Here is a 20,290-nt window from a genome sequence, read left to right as displayed (position 1 = left end):
CTCAATCCTGTGAAAAAATACCTGCCCAAGGAACAGAACTGCCATTAAACTTTCCTTCTCTGAAACTTCTACTGACATTTTTAAATGTGTTACAAAAAGTGAAGATAATTTGACAATTCTGAAAAGATCCTAAAAAATAATACACTGTGACATACCAAGGCTTCTGACATCATTGATCATCAAACTGAGAAGCAAATGGAATGAGGTTTTCTGGTATCATTTTCACTGCTGACACATGCAGTTATGTCTGTCCATCAGTCTGTACTGATGCCACCATCCTTTCACCAAGTTTCACTCCAGTAAATGACCAAATTGTAACGTACAGAAAAACTTTAATGGACTTTGGCTTTTAAGTAGCTTTTGTAATTTTAATCAGCAATTCCATCTGATGAAAACACATAAATGTTCTCAAATTGATTTACTTCATCACTGATTTATCAAGTGCCTATCACACATTCAAAACAAACTTCCACTTCTGTAACAACTGAGACAGAGACAGGAATAAGTCTTTACAATAGGCACAGTCATGATCAAACGACATTGAAACTGGGCAGCAAAGGCAAACAAGTCCAAACACACTTCCTTTAGGACTATATACAAGCTTGAAGTCTGTGTGATCTGGGCACTACTTAAAAAGCCTCTTCAGACTTGAATCAGCCACTGCTTTGCAGAAAATGTATTAAGAATAGAAAGAGTAAATTAAAGCTGTTTGACTTACTTAGTGAAAGACCAGGAAGGAAACCTATGCCATGTTGGATACATTAATTTTGCCATACATACATACATACATACATAAATATATATATATATATATATATATATATATATATCTATATATCTCACTGGCAAAGTAATGATGGTCAGCATGTGCTTTTTCACATCAAGCAAACTTTCTAGAACATGTCTGAATTACCCTGATGATCCAATTTAATGAAATTATTTTCTTGCAATGGGAAAAACATCAATTAAGACAAAGCCTGTGAGCATATTTGAATAACTTTAAACCACAGCTCTGCTGTAATGGCACATTTCATGACTGACAGGATATAAGCTGCAAACTTAATACCTAGGTTTTATGTAAGCCAACCTGGAAGACCTACAAAGCACAAAGACCTACACAGATATTAATTGAAACAAAGCTCATATTTTTGGAGGTTTTTTTTATGTAGCCAGAATCTCCAGTCATATTGCCTATTCCAGAGAGGTAACAGTGTATAATAACGCCTCTGCACCCACCCCTGGACACTAACATAATGCAATATGGAACTGCCACCATTAATCTCATCAAACACACACAATTAATTCACAGTCTGTCCATCTATGTAGACCCTGTTCTCCTTTAGAAATAGGTTGCATGGCTGCATACTTTTTTACTCTAAAGTATGAATTAAAAGCAGTCTAAAATAAAAATGCTGCAGGACACCACCACTAATTTTACTTTAACCATTAATTTAGCACAAGAATTTAGCTGCTAAAGTATAGTGACACTGGTCAATGTTCTTGGGGACCTCGGTGATTTTTCCAGTTCTTGTCCTACATTACCATGCTAGACTGTTAGCCTTCAGAGTAACCATCAGTCCCTCACTTTGGAGTTACATAGCATGCCTCAGTCCCAATTCCTATTTCCCTGCACATCTGAAGCAAAGCACATTATTCAGCAGAGGAAATTTGGCATTCTCTGTTGAAGTCCAATTAAAAAAAACATACGATACCTTTTTAATATAGAAAGTGTTCTATTTTTATGTCACTGTGTCAGTTACTACTACCCAAAGGGATACAAGAACATACCCACTGGAACATGCCAGGATTACTTTTGTTAACTAGATGACAACTGCTTCCGCTGGTCTGAAAACTAACCAGGTCTTCCAGTGTGCATTTCTCAGCTCTGTATCAGGCTCGAGGTTATCACAGGCTCCCTTGGTGTTATGGTACAAGATCCTACCTTAATAAAAAAAAACACATTATGATTGCTACTTACACACATACAGCGTTAGGAGTGCTAGAAACCAGAAGTATTTCTACTCGGGCAACTCTTGTTCAGAGTCTTATCAACTAGCAGGCATGAACATTTCTACAAAGAGGCCCAAAAACGACAAAGATAGCTAGAGATTTTAAAGAGCAATTTTATTCCGCAGTTTCAACGTTAAGTGCGTGTTTCCAAAGGACGCAGCATAAGCAGCAGAGATGGTCGAGAACAGGAAATCAATGTTTTTTGCTCATCATTTCTGTGTCTGCAGAGCACAGCGACAAAGCCGCCTGACCCTTCGGCCCTTACCCTTATTTAAGGTTACGTGCAGGTTACAGCCCGAGTGATTTTTCCGCAGCGGTTAGCGCTAAATCCCAACCGTAAGCCCTGCAAGATTTAATGGCCGGGCTTGTTCATCACCCACCGTCCCAGGCTGTCCCCAAACACCGCCAAGTCCTGGGGGCCCCGCACGGCGCTGCCGCCCCGCACACCCGCAGCGCCCACGCCGGGCGGCCAGGGCCGGCTCCGGCTCCTTCCCCCGCACCCGCGGCCTCCACGTGGCCGCACCGAGAGCGAGCTCGGCAGGGCCGGGCGCGCCCAAAGCCGCACTCCCGGCAGGAAGGCTGCCGGAGGGAAGCGGAGAGCGGGCACCGGGCGGCTCGAACCCGCCGGGACACGGGGCCCGCCGCAGCCCCCGACCCCCGCCGCCCCCCTTTCTCTGTCCGCCCGAGCAGCCCGGGCAGCCGCAGCGCCGCGGCCACGTCCCGGGCCCCCCGTTCGGGGCGCGGGGGCGGGGAGGATTTACCTGCCGCATGGTCGCCTCACGAGCAGAGGAAGAAAGAGGGTGGGGGGATGCGCCAGGGCCGCGGCGGCGCCTCGCGCTCCGCCGCCTCGGGGGGAGCCCGGGCGCGGCCCCCCCGCCCGCCGCCCCCCGGCCCCCCGCGCGCACCCCGCGGCCTCGCGCCCCGCCGCCACGTGATGAGGCGGCCGCGCCGCCGCGCGCTCCTCTCGCCGCTCCGCATCGCGGGCGAGCCGCTGTCCGCTACCGCCGCTCGGTCCCCGCCGCGGCTCCTCGCCCGCACCGCCGCCCCCCCGCCCCGGCGCGGCCCGGGCCGGCCGCCACCCGCTCCGCGGCGCCGGGCGGCTGTGGGGGAGGGCATGTAAACAAATGGGGTTTTATAGCTACCTCACTCGAGTGCCGTGTGCATCTCCCTCTCCGCTCGGTACCAAACCGCCGCGGCGCCTCCTCCTCCTCCTCCTGCCGCTCCGCCGGCGCTATTCACAGAGCCGGCTACGCCGCGCTCGCCCTGCACACGCGGCCCCGCAGCCCGCGCTGCCCAATGCGCAGCCATTTCCTCCAGCGCTACGAAAGTGGCGTAGCGGCCCTGCCCGCCCGCCCCTCGCTGCGGCGGCTCCGCGCACGGCTCGGCCATGGCCGCCGGGCCCGGGAGAGCCGGAGGGAGCGCAGCGGGCCCGGGGCAGCGCAGCCCTGTCCCGGCCGAGGGAGTCCGGCCCCGGCTCCTCGAGGGGAGCCGGGCCCGCGGGGCCGGGGCTGAACTGCTGCCTCTGCAGCCGCCTGGGGAGACGGTCCGTCAGCAACAACGGGGTATTCGTACCTTCCTATCGGGGTACCTTCCTACGGGGGTACTTTTCGGGGCCGAGGTGGGCACTAACCCTCGTTTATTTCACTCCACAAACTCCTGTTCGGCTCGCTCAGGCCACCAAAGCCTGTGCAGGCAGTGAAGGTCTCCCCATGGCGAGGTGGAGCCCCTCGTCACGACACGCACCATTCCTAGGCAATAACTATAGAGCTAAATAAAACCCCTAAACCAAACCTTAGGTAAACCAAAGCCTTCACTAGCTCAACGCCGAGGATCAGGGGACATTTTGGTTTATAACGTAAGACCTGCAGTATAGTAGAGTCTTTCACAACAAATCATAGTTTGAAATAGACCAGCATGTTTTGTAATGGTTATTTATAGACAGCACGTTCAAAGGCTGAAGCACAGTTATAGCAACGTTTCAGATAAGTTTTAAGATGTTTCATTTTTCTCTTGGAGAAATTTGCATTCAATTTTCACGACATTTTCCTCCAAAAAATAGTGTTCCCATTGCAGGCTTCAATCTGGAAGAAGCCTGCAATGTATCTAGAATGTATCTAGAAACAAGCCGACCTTCCCTCTATTTTCTATATTTTCAAGGATGTACACATTTGCTTTTAGAGTCTTATATTAGTGAATGGAACTAACTTAATTATTTCTGAAAATGTTTCTTTGTTAAACCAGATGATTCACACCAACACTACCTTAAGTCTGACCTGGCAGAGCCAGTGTCCTGTCCTATCCTATCCTAGTAATGTCTGAAGTCTGGGGCATACCCCATGGTTACCTCCTCCAAAAGCCTCCCAAAGTTACATGATTTTTCCTTGTAAAGGATTACTTCTATTTGTTTAGCAACTAAAAGAAAGCTGTTACCTGTAAGAGTCTAAAAACCACGTAAGCATTAAACTGAAGTCACGGTGCAAGAGAGAACCAGAGTAAACTTCTCTAGATGTGATAAATGTCCATTCTAATGCAGCTACTGTAGCAAACAAAGACATGTAGACCTCTCAAATGACCTAAGCACATCAGCTGTGTGCATTACATTACACCCATTTTTTGCTATGTGATGCTGAATCTTTTCTGAGTAGTCTCTACCCATGAAGTTCGTGTCTCGGTGACAGAATGTATAATTTCATATCTCCTCCAACATCTTTCTTTCTGTTTAGTATTTACTTTTGGGGAAAAAAACCCCATAATTCCTCCCTCATTTTTTGCTCTATGTCTTACCAAATCCACCACTAGACTATAAACCATACTAGTCCAAAGTCAGTGGCTCACATCAAGTTTTAGGAACTGATATAAAGTGATTATGAGGTAGTATACCAAAGCATTGGACCAGATCATTTTGTATGTTGATTTGAATGATTTTTACCTTGAAGCAGGTCCCTTATCTCTCAGAATTTTAGCACAGCAATTAAAATACAGATCTGATTATGACAATAATTATTAGACATTTATCACAGTGCCACTATTCATCAATAGACATGGCTGATTTGTATTGCTGTTTGCTCTAGAAATAGATCTACTGAGTGGAAAAAGAAATTTTAAAATTAAGTTTTCTTTTTCCATCAGAGTTTATTCCGGGAATTGTACTCAGTAATAAATAGAGCATATGGGATTTGTTAGCTTTTCTGAGTAAAATTCAAGTAATGCAAAATCTCCTTAAAAATAAATCAAGAACTCTAATAAAATGAAACAGTGATTCTACACAGCGACTTTCCAGAAACTCACGCAGCCCAGGTGTACCAATAAATAGATCTCTGTTAGTGGGTTCTCCTCCCCTCCAGCTGTTCCGCACTCTAACACGTATCTGTTCATTTTAAATCCAGAAGGGGCCATTAGCAGGCCTGCCAGCCCTCTGCTAACATTTCCTGCTAACAAATGAGTCTCATTTGTAGTTTGAGTTAGGTTAGAGCCTTCCTAGTCAGTCTGCTCGTGGCTTCCTCCTGATACATTGAAAAGCCTGCTTGTATCTAGAATATTTTTCCTATAGTGTATCCATTGTATCTTGCATTTAGGCTTCTTAGCAGTTTTCACCATACATTTTAGAGCAAGAACTGCACTAAAGTATTTGAGGAAAACAGAGTAGGACTTTCTATAAAATAGGTTCTGAAACCCACACCAAAAATTATTAGATCAGGCATTTACCATGAAAAAAGGCTGAGGAGTGTGTTTCCCTGTGAAGCCTGTGGAACAACTTTCTGTGCTGCAGGGAAGCTGGAACAGCAGAGCAGGGCAGCAGCACTGCAACAGTGCTGAGAGCTTGAGAAAACACCAATGTATGCAACAAACCCAGACTGACTTTTCAAGCTTCAAAAGGAATATGTTACCATACTTTTAGAACAGAACTGGCTTGGGGTTTTTTTCCCTCTCCTCTCACAGGGCACTTCCGTGCTGAGTAGGACTGGAGAAGACACACTCATATTTTGGGCTGAGGGAGAGAATTTTATATATATATATATAAATATATATATATACACACACACATACAGAAATCTCACACACTGCTTTCCTGTTCCCCCTTGCAACAACCCAATTGCAGGTGAGGGGGTAGAAGGTTGACATGTCTATGTATACAAAAGAAGTAGTTTGTTTGAGAAAATTATTTTTAAAAAACTCAAAAAACAAACAAAAAACCCCCACCAAAACCCAAAACCCCAAAGCTACTCCATAATTCTGTGCACAGATTTAGTTCTTGTATCGTGATAGTGCCTCTGACTGTAAACAGAAGTAAGAGTATTCCTTAGAGAACTGGAACAGTAATACTGAAAACTATTTTAACTGGGAGAAATTAATGTAGAAAGCTGGTAGTTGAAGGTGTACACAAATCTTGTTATGTAAGTGGGAGAAAAATGTCACTACTTGTTGCAAAATGAACTTATTGGCAAATTCAGCTTTTTTTTGGTGGAAGAGCCCAGCTTAATTTTCTTACTTTTGAAGTACTGATGTCTCATGAAAAAGCCAAGGTAATGGCTTGAAACATCAACTTCCTCCTTTTATTTTAAATCATCTTGTCCAAGATTTAATGAGAAATTAAGGCATTTGAATGTTAACATAGCTGGGTTTGTGACACGTTACATTTTCTTTCCTGGTCTTTAAAACATTTTTTCTAGTTTCTGTCCCTGCCTTTCATTCATTCTGGGAGCCTGAAACAAAGTCAGAAATGCCATTTCTTCTGTGACAAAGACCAACAAGTATTGTTCAGTTTGCTAGAGAAATTCAGTGGCAGAATTAACCTTGAGGAGAAAATAGCTAACAGGGCACAGGGGTTGTGAATGCAGACTTGCCAAGCAGAAGGATTTTACCCAGTTCCTCAGGAGTGGAAGAGCTTTGCTGCAGGAAGCTTGCTCACAAGTACACTGACAAGAGCTCTGAAGTGAAATACCAGGGAATCATACAGAAATCATCATTTCCTACTCTGTGTCTCAAATATGACCTGCTGACCATTGTCTCTCCTGCTCTGAATTTACTGGTTGCATTTTCTGCCAGACCATCTCTGGTTGTTGTGTTTACAGATTTACCTGTACTTTCACTGCCTGGCACTTTGGCAGTGCTTTCACTACCTGGCACTGCCTGTGCTCATCTCCAGGCACTGAGGCTGGTGCTGAAGCAGCAGAGACTTTGCTTATGGCAAGGACAGAAGGGAAGTGTTTAAGCATCAGGGGGAACTTAAACAAGCAGGTAGTGATTCTGTGATTAAAGCTTGTGCTTGGAAATAGGAAGTGATGTCCTCTGGGGGATTTCACTGCCTCAGGACTGCTTAGATTGCTTGCAGTGATTTTAAAGCTCAAGTTTATTTTACTCCATGGCCATATATATAAAAATGGGACTTTTAGTAGAAACTATATATACTTTTTTTTCCCACCCACCTGCCAAACTGGGTGCTCTCTCTGAAGCCTTCCCTTGGCAGGTTCCTTTAATTAGCTCTAATTGGTTTCAACTGTGTGAATTCCAACGGTAAATCAAAGTAGATCTGGCTAGCTTTGCATGAACTAGTAAGTATAATTTGAAAGTTACTTTAGTTGTAAGATGGGGAAGAAAAGGGAAATCCATCTGAGCTTTTTGGTTTTGTTTCTGGAAACCATTCTTATCCTCCTTCTCTTACAACATGTAGATACCCCTCTGTTCAGACAGTATCTAAACATATATGAGCATTTGTACAGATTTTGAAGCAAAAGTATCAAAATCAATGATAATTTAATTAATCAATGATACCATCTGCATAATTTTAAATACAATATCAGTGTAAGTGCCAACGGGAAGTCAGTTCAAACAGAAATCTAGGAATTTTTTGTTTGTTATTTTTTTACATGCCAAAACAAGATATAGGTTTTAAAGGTCATTGTTTTAGAAGTTTTTGAATTGGTCTCTTTGTGGGGAAGGGCTGGGCTTTTTTGTTTTGTTTTTAAACATGGGCTGACATTTTTAGAAAAAATGTAAACCCTTTTTCATTGGCTCTAGACTTAAGGTTACATAAACATGAAAGGACATAAGCACAAGGGTGTGATGCTGCAGCAGCAACTGAAGGCTTTGGTGCACTCAAAGGTTTGTCTGCAATTTGGGAAACAGCCAATATGACCTTTGGCTAATTTTGCAAGGCTAGCAAACACTGGCATACTTATCCACAGGAAAGCTTGCTGGCAAACTTGACTTTGTTAAATGACTCTTCCTTTGTTTAGTTATTATTTGTTTTAAACATAACTGTCTAGTCCTGCTCTCTAAGGCAGTCAAAAGCCCTTTCATTGGATCTGAGACAGGCAGGATTTGCTGGTTGCAGGTCTGGGATAAAATTTGACTTGGAGGATATTAGAAAGTGTGTCACAGCCTTCTTCCTCTCCTGCAGTCTCAGGTTTATTTATTTTTCTCCCTTCCTGCCTGCCTGCTGAAAACACTTGTTTGCTTGTGGCATCTTGTCTGTAGGCAGTGGTTGTGGGGAGATATCATCTCCATTCCAAAGGAAGTGGTGGGTGGGAAAGGCCAGTCAGCTGCTTCCTGCAGCACGAGTGGGGTGAGATTGCAGAGCACAAAGAATTTCTGGTCATGTTCACACAAGACCTCTGTATCAATAAATATGGATATTATCTGTTGGAGCCAGGCAGGGTTCAAAACATTAAACAAAGCTGTACTAGCTGCCTGGGTGGGGTAGAAATTCCTCTAAAGGCTTTCACTTATAAAAGCAAACGACTGATTCCAAAACTGACTCACCTGACCAAAGAGAAAATATTGGCTTTAATGTAATCTCTTTACAAGCTGAGGAATTTGTTTTACACTCTTTTCAAACAGAATGGAAAAAAATTAATGAGACTGGCCCTGACATTATTTGAAGAAATCAATGAGGAGCTTAAAATAAGAAATCAAAGGTCAGCATCTTTTTATTGTCAGTCCCTGTCAAATTTTAACCACTAATTTGGTGAATTGGTATTTTTATATATGACCTAGATTTAGCTGAGTAGTGGAAGCACATCTCTGCTAAAGCTGGATTTTAGTAGGCAGCTAGGGTGAAGTTCCCATTTCTTTCACCTCTGTCACACATGGGAGTGGAAATGACAAATTTTGAACTCCTGCAATTCTGCCATTATCAGCAGGAAGAATCAGGAAGCCAAGACATCCTTAAGCTGCTGGCTGCCTGTTTGGGGCACCTCTGGGCCAATGCGCCTCTGTGAAATTTGGCAGTGGAAAGGGAAGCCAATATGAATTTGAATGGATGTCATACAGCCTCACCCCATCTTTAGCACAGATCCAAAACCTCAGAGACACCTACAGAGAACAGGTGGGACAAGAACATGCAGTGGCAGGGAAAAAAACCAGGTATTGTTTGCAGAAATTAAGCAAATTACTAAATGGGTGTTTTGTTGGCTTTTCTTTAAACAAACTGTACCGGTAACAAAATCTAAAATCAAGAGAAAGGCTCTCAAAATCAAAAATATCGAAGGCTGACCCACAGTTTAGGGAAAGAATTAACTTAAGGTCAGCTGTATTTATCCTTCCATGCCTGGTAATTCAGAACTGGGAACTGAAGGGACCTGCTGGCCTTTAGGGCACTGTTAAAACTACATGACCTTTGATTTGAAATGCTGGTATGCACCTAAACTTTGATGAATTTCCCCCATTGTTTACATTTGTGATTTTTACACCTGTATTTCATGATTTCTAGAGAAAATAAATAAAGAGGCAGAAGGAAGAGTGCAAATGGTGTTAGGGAACACCCCAATTTCCAAACCTTCAAGTACAGCCATTTGACAGTGCTTTTAGGTGTTGCAGCTTTATTTTCCATGTTGCTGCCCTGATCCTTTGCACAGTTGGATGATAATTTTGGGTTTAATGATGCAAGAAGGAGTGTAAAATTAAACATAAAGATCTCTGAAGAAGGGAGTAAACTTTAGCTGATACACAAGAAGATGAATCATGGGGACGCCTAAATATGGTCTAAATGACAAGAAATGTGAAAACCAGAGAGGAGTATCAGTGGAATTACAGGGAGAGGCAGACCATGGGGATGTGGGACAGTAGAACTGGGAAGAGAACAGAGAAATGTAAATGTTACATAACTATTTCTGATCTGCATGACTTAGCAACCTCACCTGATACCTCCTTCAGTAAGCCAGCAAACTCCTCTGAGAGCAAGTGCAGCAGCAGCAGGACAGACTCTCACAGTGGTGAATACTTCCTGTTATTGCTTAGAAGGGAACAAAAGTTTTGGAGCATTTTCTCAAGCACGGGACCAAGGAGACTGCTCGTGACAGAGGGGATGTGGTCATGTGTCTGCTGACCCATCAGGTGATGGATTTGCCATGTTGTAGAGCACTGAGAGCTCTGAGGAGACTCAAGAGTGGCAATGCCAATAAGCAAGCAGAGAGAAAATAAAGCATTCCTGCAATGATTAGGCTGGACTAACTTTGCTGAGGTGTTGGTCTGACATCCAGTCTGTCCATCCATGGATATGTCATGCAAGAAAATGAACTCACAAGCTCAAGGAAGGAAAAATCACTCAGAGACAAAACTCAATGCCAGTTTTGTCAATAGTGAAATTGAAAAGAAAAAAAGAAAAAGTTAGTTTTGAAAACAATTGCTTTCACTCACACTGTTAGTGCCTTTCTACTCCTCTCAGATAACCTTGCCTTGTATTTCTTAACCCCTCTCTTCATAAATACAAATGAAAAATCATTTCCATATACACAAAGAGTAAACTCTTAATGATTTTCTATAGTAGCTCTAATGAAATTATTGTGCACTTCTCCAAGAAAAAACATGAGTACATGCCTTTTCTTGGTTAAGGAGAACATCCCAAGAATGTTCAAAATAAAATGTTGAACAGCAAATGCAGTTTGTTCTTTATAAAATATTTACATTATTGAATGTGTACCAAAATGCACCACAAGCATGCAAGCATGCAGTGATGTAATTCAAGGCTGAATATTAATTGAAACAAACCCCAAATACTACTGCCTTTTGGACAGATAGGGGCAAAATTAACGGACTTGTGAGTGAACTGATATTTATTTTTTCATTTAACCATGCTGCCATCTCTCACCAACTGTCTGCTCATGGAACTGCTTCCAACAGGTGGCTTTCCTTAAATATGTGAAAAGTATATGTGTATGATTCTAAAGAGTTTTTCTCTCCTGCTCAGGTTTGTTAGTTATTTCTCAGAAGAAAAAAAATTACCCATGAAGTTGCTTCCCCTGTTCATCCATTAAAGTGAGTGGGTGGTGGATCTCGCTGAAAGCAATCTCAGAGCAGCTTTTGCCTATCAGGCCACTGATGTAGTTACGTACATCCAGTACCTTAAAACAGTTCACAGAATCATAACCTTACTTGGAGCAGCATTTACTTCAGAGAATCACCATTCTCTATTTTTTGCAGACAGTTTAGCATAAATGTAGATGTGTGTAATATAATTTGTAGCTGGGTAAGCATTATAATGTCATTTACATTTTCAAATTAGTTTTCTGTTAATTATTAGATGTATGAGAGAAATCCACTGGATTAATTGCAAGTGCAGTCTGAAATTTGAAGACCAAAATGTGTCCGATTTTCAGTTTACTAAAATTCTGAGAACAAGGCTCCAAAGCACAACAGAATATCCTTTGGCAAATCAATACTCATAATGGAAAGAAGGAATTGGTACACAGGAGCTTCAAGGCATTGCTTCTTAAAGATAAACAGAAACTAAAACTAAATTCAATACTTACTAATGATTTGCAAAGGAAGCTTGAAATGAGAATATTTTAGTTAAGGCAGGTACTTGAAGAGAGACTGCTTGAGGCTCTCCAGCTCACATGAACCTAAGCTGGGCTGGCTTATTGCCAGATTTTAGGAAATTCAAAGCCAGCTGACAGAGTTTTACTCAAATTTATCTCAGATGACAGAAAAGCACTGATTTTGGACAGTGTGATTCTGGGATAACATTATTTATATTGTGGGGATGTGTCAAATTCGTAACATAAGAATGACCAGAATTTGTTCCTGTTTTTCAAGGGATTTTAGTTTTAAGGTAATGTGCTTTTCTTACTGTCGGAGAAGTATACAGATTTTAGCCCCATTGTCTCAGAAGACATTAACAATATCACAGCTATCACTAATTAGATGAAAAATAGACTGGGTATGCAGCTTCTAAAAACAGTGAATCAGAAAATGAACTGCCAGTGCCTGGAAGTCCTGCAGGCATCCCCTTCATGAGAGCAGCATGCACACACTACAGATCAGATCAGGCCACTTACACGATGTTGGGTGCCAGCTCCATCCTTCAGGACAGCAGTAGCTGATTCTTGTCATTTCTCTCTTTCTCCTCTTCCTCCTGTACAGGAGGGAGAGACTGCATGGCCTTTAGTCATTTCCCTAAACAAGAAGAGTTGCTGTCTGTGCAGTTTCTTTTTTAAACTACTGTATTTTTAAGGAGCTGTTTGAAGAGGGTTTTGTTATTTATTATTGTATTGAAACTGAACCTTGAGCTAGTAAAAACAATATTATGGTAGTGCTCTAGTTATAAAACCAGGGCGGCTGTTTTCACAAGAGGGCACTTCAAATTGCTGCACAAAACCTTTGACTGTTGAGCACTGAGAGGTTTGCAGTGTACAAGCCCCAGTTACTGTGAACAGCCAAGCAGCAATAGATGGTTTTTCAGAAGTTATTGCTGGTAATTTAGCTGTAATTTGAAACATAGAAAGAAGTGATATTTTTAGTGAAGGGTTTGGTGGATCAATATTACTGCAATGCTTTCAATTTTTTAATGCCACTTGTGTTGTACAGAAAAACAGCGCACAAACAGCATTTGTTTCCAAACTCAGTGATCTCCTGAGGCCAAAGGACAGAGTCCTTTGTTAAGGACTGTGTAAGTCAGCTCTTAGTTTTAATATAACCTGATCAGCAGTCACTGAGAAAGCTGAGTGAGGAGGAAAGAACAGGACTTCAGGAGTTTGGCAGAGACAGATGGAACTGCCCCCCAGACATCTCTGTCTCTTCATTGCACCATAACAGTTGTGTCTTCCTGACATATCCCAGAGCTTTCTGTCTTGGTATGGCTCATGTTCAGCCCTTTGGCTGGAGCCACAAGTGAAGTCACCCAGCCAACCTTGGATTATAGGTTATAATGCTCTCTAAAGACAACACACAACTCTGCTCTCTTGTCCTCAGAAAATCTGCTTTCCTGAAGTGTGACAGATACAGTGAGAATTGCCACAGAAAGCTTTTCAGAGATGATAAAATCACAGAATTATCAAGGTCAGAAGAGGCCTTTGAGATCATCCAGTCCAACCATCCGTCTTGTACTTCCACTAACCATGAGATGATTCTTTATAAGGTAGTTTGTATTTTCAAGAATCTGCACAAGCAACCAACCTCCTTTTTCCTAGCATGACTTCCGTGTACGGTCTCACCTGGGTGGAGGCCCCAAAGGGACATTCTGGCTTCCAGTTGTAGGAAACCAGGCCAGCAGTTCTGTTTCTTCTGGGGCAGTATTTCCATGTCCTTTTCTGTCAGTGTATTCTTCAAAAGAACATAATCTACCTGTCAGTCAGTCTCACCTGAGTGCCTGGCAAGACCCTGGAGCAGATTCTCCTGGGAACTATGCTAAGGCATATGGAAAATAAGGAGGAGAGTGATGACAGCCTGAGGGCATGGCTTCACAAAGGGCAAGTCAACCCCTGCTGGCATGGGGTTAGTTGGTGATGGATAAGCGAAGAGCTACTGACATCATCTGCCTGGAGCTGTGCAAAGCACTTGGCACTGTCCCTCAGTGACATGCTTGTCCCTGAAGTAGGAAGACATGGATTTGGTGGATGGATACTTGGTGGGTAATGGATTGGTTAGATGGTCATACTCACAGCCAACAGCTCAATGTCCCCGTGGAGACCAGAGATGAGTGATGTTCCTCAGGGGCTGGTGTTGGGATTGGCACTTTTTAGCATCAGTGACGCAGACAGTGGGGTTGAGTGCACCCTCAGCAAATTTACCAACAGCACTGAGCTGTTTGGGGTTCTTGGCACACTGGAAGGAAGGGATTCCATCCAGAGGGACATGGACAGGCTGGAGAGCTTGGCCCATGAAAACTTCATGAGGCTCAGCAAGGCCAAGTGCAAGGTTGTTTGAAGGTTGTTTGAAGGACAGGAAACACAGTACCTAAACTCGTGCTGGTGATTCCTCTGTGGCAGTGCTTGCCAAGGTGGAATTGTAACTGAATAGTAACAGACACAGAGGGATGAATGAGAAAAATCTGTTGCTGATAAGGGCTCAAACATGAGACTTCAGGTAACTATTTCTCCTCCCTGCCCTGTCATTCTTCTCACTGCAGGCCCTTCAAGTCTCTCACCACTGACTACTGTCACACAGTGTCTCTCTCAGCCAGCCAAGCCCTGGTGACACAGAGGACATGCTATATGTGTGCATTTGGTCCTGAGATACTGGTGAGGAATGACTTGCCCAGAATTAAGTTTTATCCCTCAACTACCATGCAGGGAGAGACCTTGAGAACACATTCCTATTTGACATTTGCATAGTGAACCTACACTGGAGCAGACTTTCACAGCACCACTGAAGTTAATGTCTTAAAAAAAACCAACTTCTCCTCAATGGACTTTGTTTGCTATACCCTGACCTTATTTTCAAGGGATTAAAATTTAGCAGTAATATTTTTATGGTCTTGAACTCTCTTCTGTTTTTGGAAAAAATCATGTTGTTAAGTTTAGAAAGGAGGCAGACATTTTTTTCCTTTAGTTTCATTTTGCCACATTCTAGGAGGAGCAAAACCACACACCAGAAGCCTCCCAGAAAACAAAAAAGCTGACAGATAGAGCTTTTTTAGAGAACTTAATTCCACAATGATTTAAAAAAATATATAAATTGTGATGTACGCGATTTTGATACCTATAGCTCTACTACTTTGTTGAGATATTTGAAGCTAGGATTTAGTACAATTTAGTCTTAAGTACTGCAAAGCATCCACAAACTACAGGGAAGGAATGATTACTGAAATACCTAAAAACCCATATGTGAGTGACAAGGTTTTAATCTTTACCCACACACTTCAAACACGTCCATTATCTTTGGCAGAAAGACAAAGCTGTTCGGAAAAATTGACACTGGTGTTCAGTAGGGAACAGGGAGTCCTGTGGAGACAATGGGATGTGAGACTTTCCTCCCTCCGCCCCCCATTGTGCTTGTGGCTGGTGACGTTCCAAGAGGAAAAAGATTTCTAAAGGTTTCTATTACCCTGAAACAACCGTTTTCAGTAGACACCTAATGAACCCAAAGGAAATTCACTTGGTTTAATTTTTTTCCCTGAAAACGATGATCAAACAGATTTACAAAGGAACACGGTACTTACCTTTACCAGGCTCTGATTCAAGAGTTCAAAGCATTTTGCTGGCTTTACACAGGCAAGTAAGTATTTACCTCACTCAGTTGCTTAGTAGCTCCTGTCAAATCAATAGGAATGTAAATGTGCTATTAGTGAGTGGTTACTCCTGCTGAATCATGTCCTTTGCATGTCACAGTCATTACTGAAAAATGTGGTTGTGACCATGCACCACATTTGTTATGGAAGGCAGAACGTGCCACGACATCAGGCTGGTGTGTGAGTGGTGGGGTAGGAGAAGGGGGATGATGAATATTTTCAGCTGTGAGACTACTAAGGGTTTAGATATTTAGCAAATTCTGCCATTTCCAGAGAAATCCTAGATGCTAGAATCCAAGTATTTTGAAAGCCGTGTTATTTCTTTAGGTACACTGCATGCATATTTGAAAAAAAAAAAAACCCAAACAACAAAACCCCGAAAAATCCAAACCAGCACTTTGATTTCTGCCAGGTGTGTGACACCCTAACAACCACTAAAACAACATAACAAATCTGCTTTTTTAAGGAAAGGCTTCACACACACTCAATTCAGTACGGACCAAGATGACAGTGTTTGCTTCTATAGCTGATAGCAGCATTTAGGACCCTCTGGTATGCAGAGAAATATTATCCCAGATATTACATGGCTGAATGAGAAATGTAGTCTACCAAGAAGCTGATACAAAACCTACAAAAATCAATATGCTCACTTCAGACAGCTCTGAAATAAACTCCAATATTAGTTTTGGTTCTCAAGGTTCAGTTTCAATAGAGATTTTTTTTTTGAAAATGGCAGAGAAAAATATAAAAGATAAGCCTAACATCTACAATGAGGCAGTAATGCTCACCTATCATTAAGAGTCATGGCTTGCTTTCTTTCACATAGAAATCTTTGCACAGGAAGAAAGCTTCCCTTCCCTCTCACTCCTTCATGAAAATTGTTTTAGTTTTTAGTTCCTTGAAGCCATCACAGAAAATTTCTGATTTTGTTGTAAGCAGCAAGGTTTTTGTGTTTGATTGCTTCCAACTGCCAGAAGCTGTTGCAGAAAAGTCTGCAGCATTGCTATTCCAATGTCTGCCTTGCCTCTTTGATAATGTTCATATGATATAATCCTACATATATCATATGTTCACATATATATCCCTCTCTATCTAGTCTGTATCTGTGTATCTGTCTTCATAGATATGCCCAAATCTAAAAACATTTAATGCAGAGATGGAATCAGGGTGAGTAATCTTGCAGATGAACAAAGCAAGCATCTTGCTATGAAGAAAATAAAATATTTATTGAGGTCAGAGGTGGAAGTTTACTAGATTAAGGCAGTACAGTGGGAATAGGAAACTAGCTGTGCCTTGAGGATGGTTTTGCAGCTGAAGCAGGGGAAGATATGCTCAGAGTGCAGTTAGCTCAGCCAAACCTAATTAGGTACACAGCACTCAGCCTGTTCGTAGACCCTGTCTCCAATGATTGACACTCATCTTTTGATCAGGCTGTTTTTATTAGAAGGCTGGGGGTTTACCAGATGATTTTAATGATCAATAAGTTCAAAGTAAAAGATAAGCTCATGATTTACCTGGTATAAATCTGGAAAATACAATGCATTATGCTTTGTGTTGTCAAGCATAAATTACCATGTTCTTTCCAGAGTGTGATATCTCTTGTGGGAGTAACTGGTTTGTTTTAGGATTCCTCATGTCAGATAAAATTAATGATGATATTTTCTTCTATTTCCTTATTCAGAACATTTATTTGTACAATCAGCTCTAAGCTTAGAGTTTTCCAGGCGAATTTTTGAACACAGAATGAAATACAGGAATAAGAAAAAACCCTTTCAGGCAGTAAAGCTGCATTTTTAATCCCAGCAGTGATCTGTCATTCTCTGTTAAAGAGAAGATGCTGGATGTATTTTTAGACCAGCTTAATTCCAGTATCTGCATGAGGTTTCTCCTTGCAGAAACAGGAGCAGTGCTTTGCTGTGGAGAGTTGACACCTCATCTGTGCAGAGGCAAGGTGCTTTCTTTTTGTGAGAGAGGATGGTTTAAGGTTAAGCCAATAATTATGCCAAAGCTACATGGAATGAGTAGTATTAGGTCTACAATAAGAGGATATGGACTTAGAACAGCATTGCAGGGAACACCTGCAAAGTCCTTCATCTGAGAAGTTAGCCAGAGATTTGCTTCTCTTGAACTATGGTTTTTCTTCTATTATCTCTTCTGGTTACTGAAGACTTTTATTCATGTGCAGATTTACTGGAGGTAAAGTGTGGAAGTGGGCTAATTTAACTCTCCCTGTTAGTCCTGCCTCTTGCTGTTTTCCTCAGAGTTAGCAACTAGTGATAAGAAACCAGAGAAGGGTATGGGAGTGCATACCAATAGAGATAACAGTGAACAAATTGTTGAGGAGGTGGTAAGCATCTTTTATGCAGATGGAATTATAATAATGTTTTTTCTTGGCCAAGACAAAACAGATACAGTCATAAAAAGCCATGGGTTTTGAAATTCTGCTAATCAAATTGCTCTTTTGAGCCGCATCTGTTTATACTGGTGGGTACACTTTTAAAAGTCAGAATAAAAGAAAGGCACAAAGTGAACAACTAATATTCCTAAGCAGATGCACTGCCTTGCCCTTAATTCTCTCCTGAGAAGATTGAAGGGATAACTACCAGCTACCGCACAGCTGAACTAGAATTGGGGGTACTGCTCTAGAGAAAGGCTTGGTTGGGGTGGGAGGTGTAAGTGAAGGTGTGTGTTCACTACAAACCTCAGCTTTGGGATGCAGTTCAAATATAGCTGAAGACTGGACAGCAGGAGTCCTCACATTGGGAAATACAGTTAAGATGTACAGCATGGGTCTGCTTCACAGAGGGTTTTAAAATGTAGTTCAAGATCATCTCAGGGTAATTAAAATCAAAGGGTCAGGATCAGTTTCAGACAAAATTAAAGAAGTAGAAAAAGCTCACAATTATATGTTCAGTGCATTAATAGAAGAAAATAAAAGGTTTGACCTGAAATGGAAAATGGTAACTAATCTGCAATATACACATGTCACTTGAGTCAGGTGCCTAAAGGAATTGGCAGTGCCAAAAAGCCTTCTGCTCCCTTCCCCTTTGCACAGGTGGATGGCCAATGCTCTGAAGTAGTATTTTAGGGAAAATTCAAAAGCCATTGCTGGCCTGGAAGAATGCCTAAAAGGAAGCATTTGAGAACACTAAAGTATCTCTTCTGACATACTTAACCAATTTTCCAAGGGACAAAGGTTATGAGAGATTTAGATTTTTTTATCCTCAGTTTCAGCAATTTCCAGGCTGTATAGTGCTGTCCCTGAAGCTCTTGGAAAGCAGTTCTAACTATTTGTCATTCACAAGCCACTCTTCCCACATTCAGGCTTTGAGCAGATTAAGATTCCAGATTTCTCTAACTGGTACAGCTCTAGGGAAGAGTCTTAAGAAGTTCCTTTAGCAATTACCTCAGCAGTGACAAACTCTCTAACAGTCTTAAAATTCAAGTGTGACATACATGGAGATCCCCATGAATATCTACTGGTGTGAGATGATCTGGCCAGTGATACTTTTGTGCTTCCTAGGAATCTTCAAGTCCTGAATAGAATCTTTTTTGAGAGAATAAATTATTTGGCATATTGATCCCATTCTCAGTGAAAGCCTTCAGACTCCTCTGCAGTTATTGCAGATTTGTGCAGTTGTATGAGGGTTTTCATGCAGGATTGGCTTTTATCTGGAAATCTGTGGTATTTTACTGCAGCTTACATGCAGGAAGCTGAGGTTCCCTAAATGTGTCACATTTATTTTATACAAAGAAAGGGGTGCCCTTGCAAAGTCATAGCTGTGAGCAGACAGTCCCTTCAACCTGCATAAAACCTCAGAGATGTTGTCTTTTCACCTTAATCAGAATGGAAAACTGAGCCTTAACTGACAGGACATAAAGAAAAAATATTCTTATAGAGCTCTCTTTCAATGATGTCTAAAGAATCATGCTCTGAACATTAAGTTTTTCAATTTAACATTAACTGTATCAGAAATGATGACATAAAAAAAGAATGGCACAGTGTCATTCCTGGGGCTACTCAAAACCTATGCAGGGGGACTAAAAGTGACTTAGTGATGAGAAATGCAAAACCTAGAAACCATTTAATGTATTTGGTATTAAAAAAATTTGATGTGTTTGGTTTTTATTAGTTTTCCTGTATGGACCTAAAAGCCCACTTAGTGTTTCAGTTAGACACAATTAATTAGCAATAGAATTTCTACTGGTGTGAGGAACAAGGCTTGTAAATAAATGCAAATAATTAGACTATGCTTGCAAGAATTAAGATAAGCATTGCAATGCCTAAGCTTGGAGCTTGAAATTAGAAGCACAAGAAAATCCTAGTAAGTTACAAACCAGGAGAGATGCACAACTGGAAGCACAATACAGAGTTTTTGACAGTCAGTTTCACCCTGGCTCTCTGCCAGTAAATCATAATTTCCTTTAGAAGGAAAGAGTACAACTCATGGCTTTACTTTGAGAGAATTGAATAGCCAGTACTTTAACACCTGGAATGAGATGTTAGTGTCAAAATGGGAGCTTCATAGAATTAGTTTAAGGGAATAATGAGAACATATCAAATGATGTGAAAGAACATAATAATCAGAAATACTAAAAACCCCAAACCAACCAACCCAATACAGCACTCCCCCTGCCCCAACACCTCCCTCAAATCTGTCTTGGACCAAGTTAGAAATCATAAGGGCAGTGGATATAAGAACAAGTTTGATAGAGTGAAAGGTTAAATACTTAAAACCTTAAGAAATCTGAACAGGCAAGACACTTCTTAAAATTTATCAGCATTGATTATTTTGTAGTATTCATTCAGTCCCAAATAACTTCAGAATTCCT

The 20,290-nt window shown here is 41.7% G+C and overlaps 1 protein-coding gene across 6 annotated transcripts in view; it reads right to left on the bottom strand.

Annotated features, from left to right (window-relative positions):
• Nucleotides 1–20,290, bottom strand: part of SLC39A10 (solute carrier family 39 member 10) — a 91,273-nt gene that overhangs the window by 29,202 nt on the left and 41,781 nt on the right. The window contains exons 1-2 of one of the 6 annotated variants that reach the window (XM_054277706.1): nt 3,153–3,254; nt 1,789–1,942 (exon numbers count right to left, since the gene is read on the bottom strand). The exons of 1 other annotated variant lie outside the window; for it this stretch is intronic. In XM_054277706.1, the coding sequence (XP_054133681.1) occupies nt 1,789–1,800 (12 nt within the window). In that variant the 5' untranslated portion in view covers nt 1,801–1,942; nt 3,153–3,254. Of the gene's footprint in view, nt 1–1,788; nt 1,943–2,771; nt 2,849–3,152; nt 3,255–20,290 lie in introns of those variants that run through there. 4 more of the 6 variants (XM_054277709.1, XM_054277707.1, XM_054277710.1 and 1 more) reach the window with 4 other exon arrangements.

This window comes from Melozone crissalis, unplaced genomic scaffold, assembly GCF_028551555.1.
Source record: "Melozone crissalis strain CALT ecotype California unplaced genomic scaffold, PUWL_Pcris_2 ptg000023l_1, whole genome shotgun sequence".
Lineage (NCBI taxonomy): Eukaryota > Metazoa > Chordata > Aves > Passeriformes > Passerellidae > Melozone > Melozone crissalis.
This window is presented reverse-complemented; position numbering and strand designations above follow the sequence as displayed.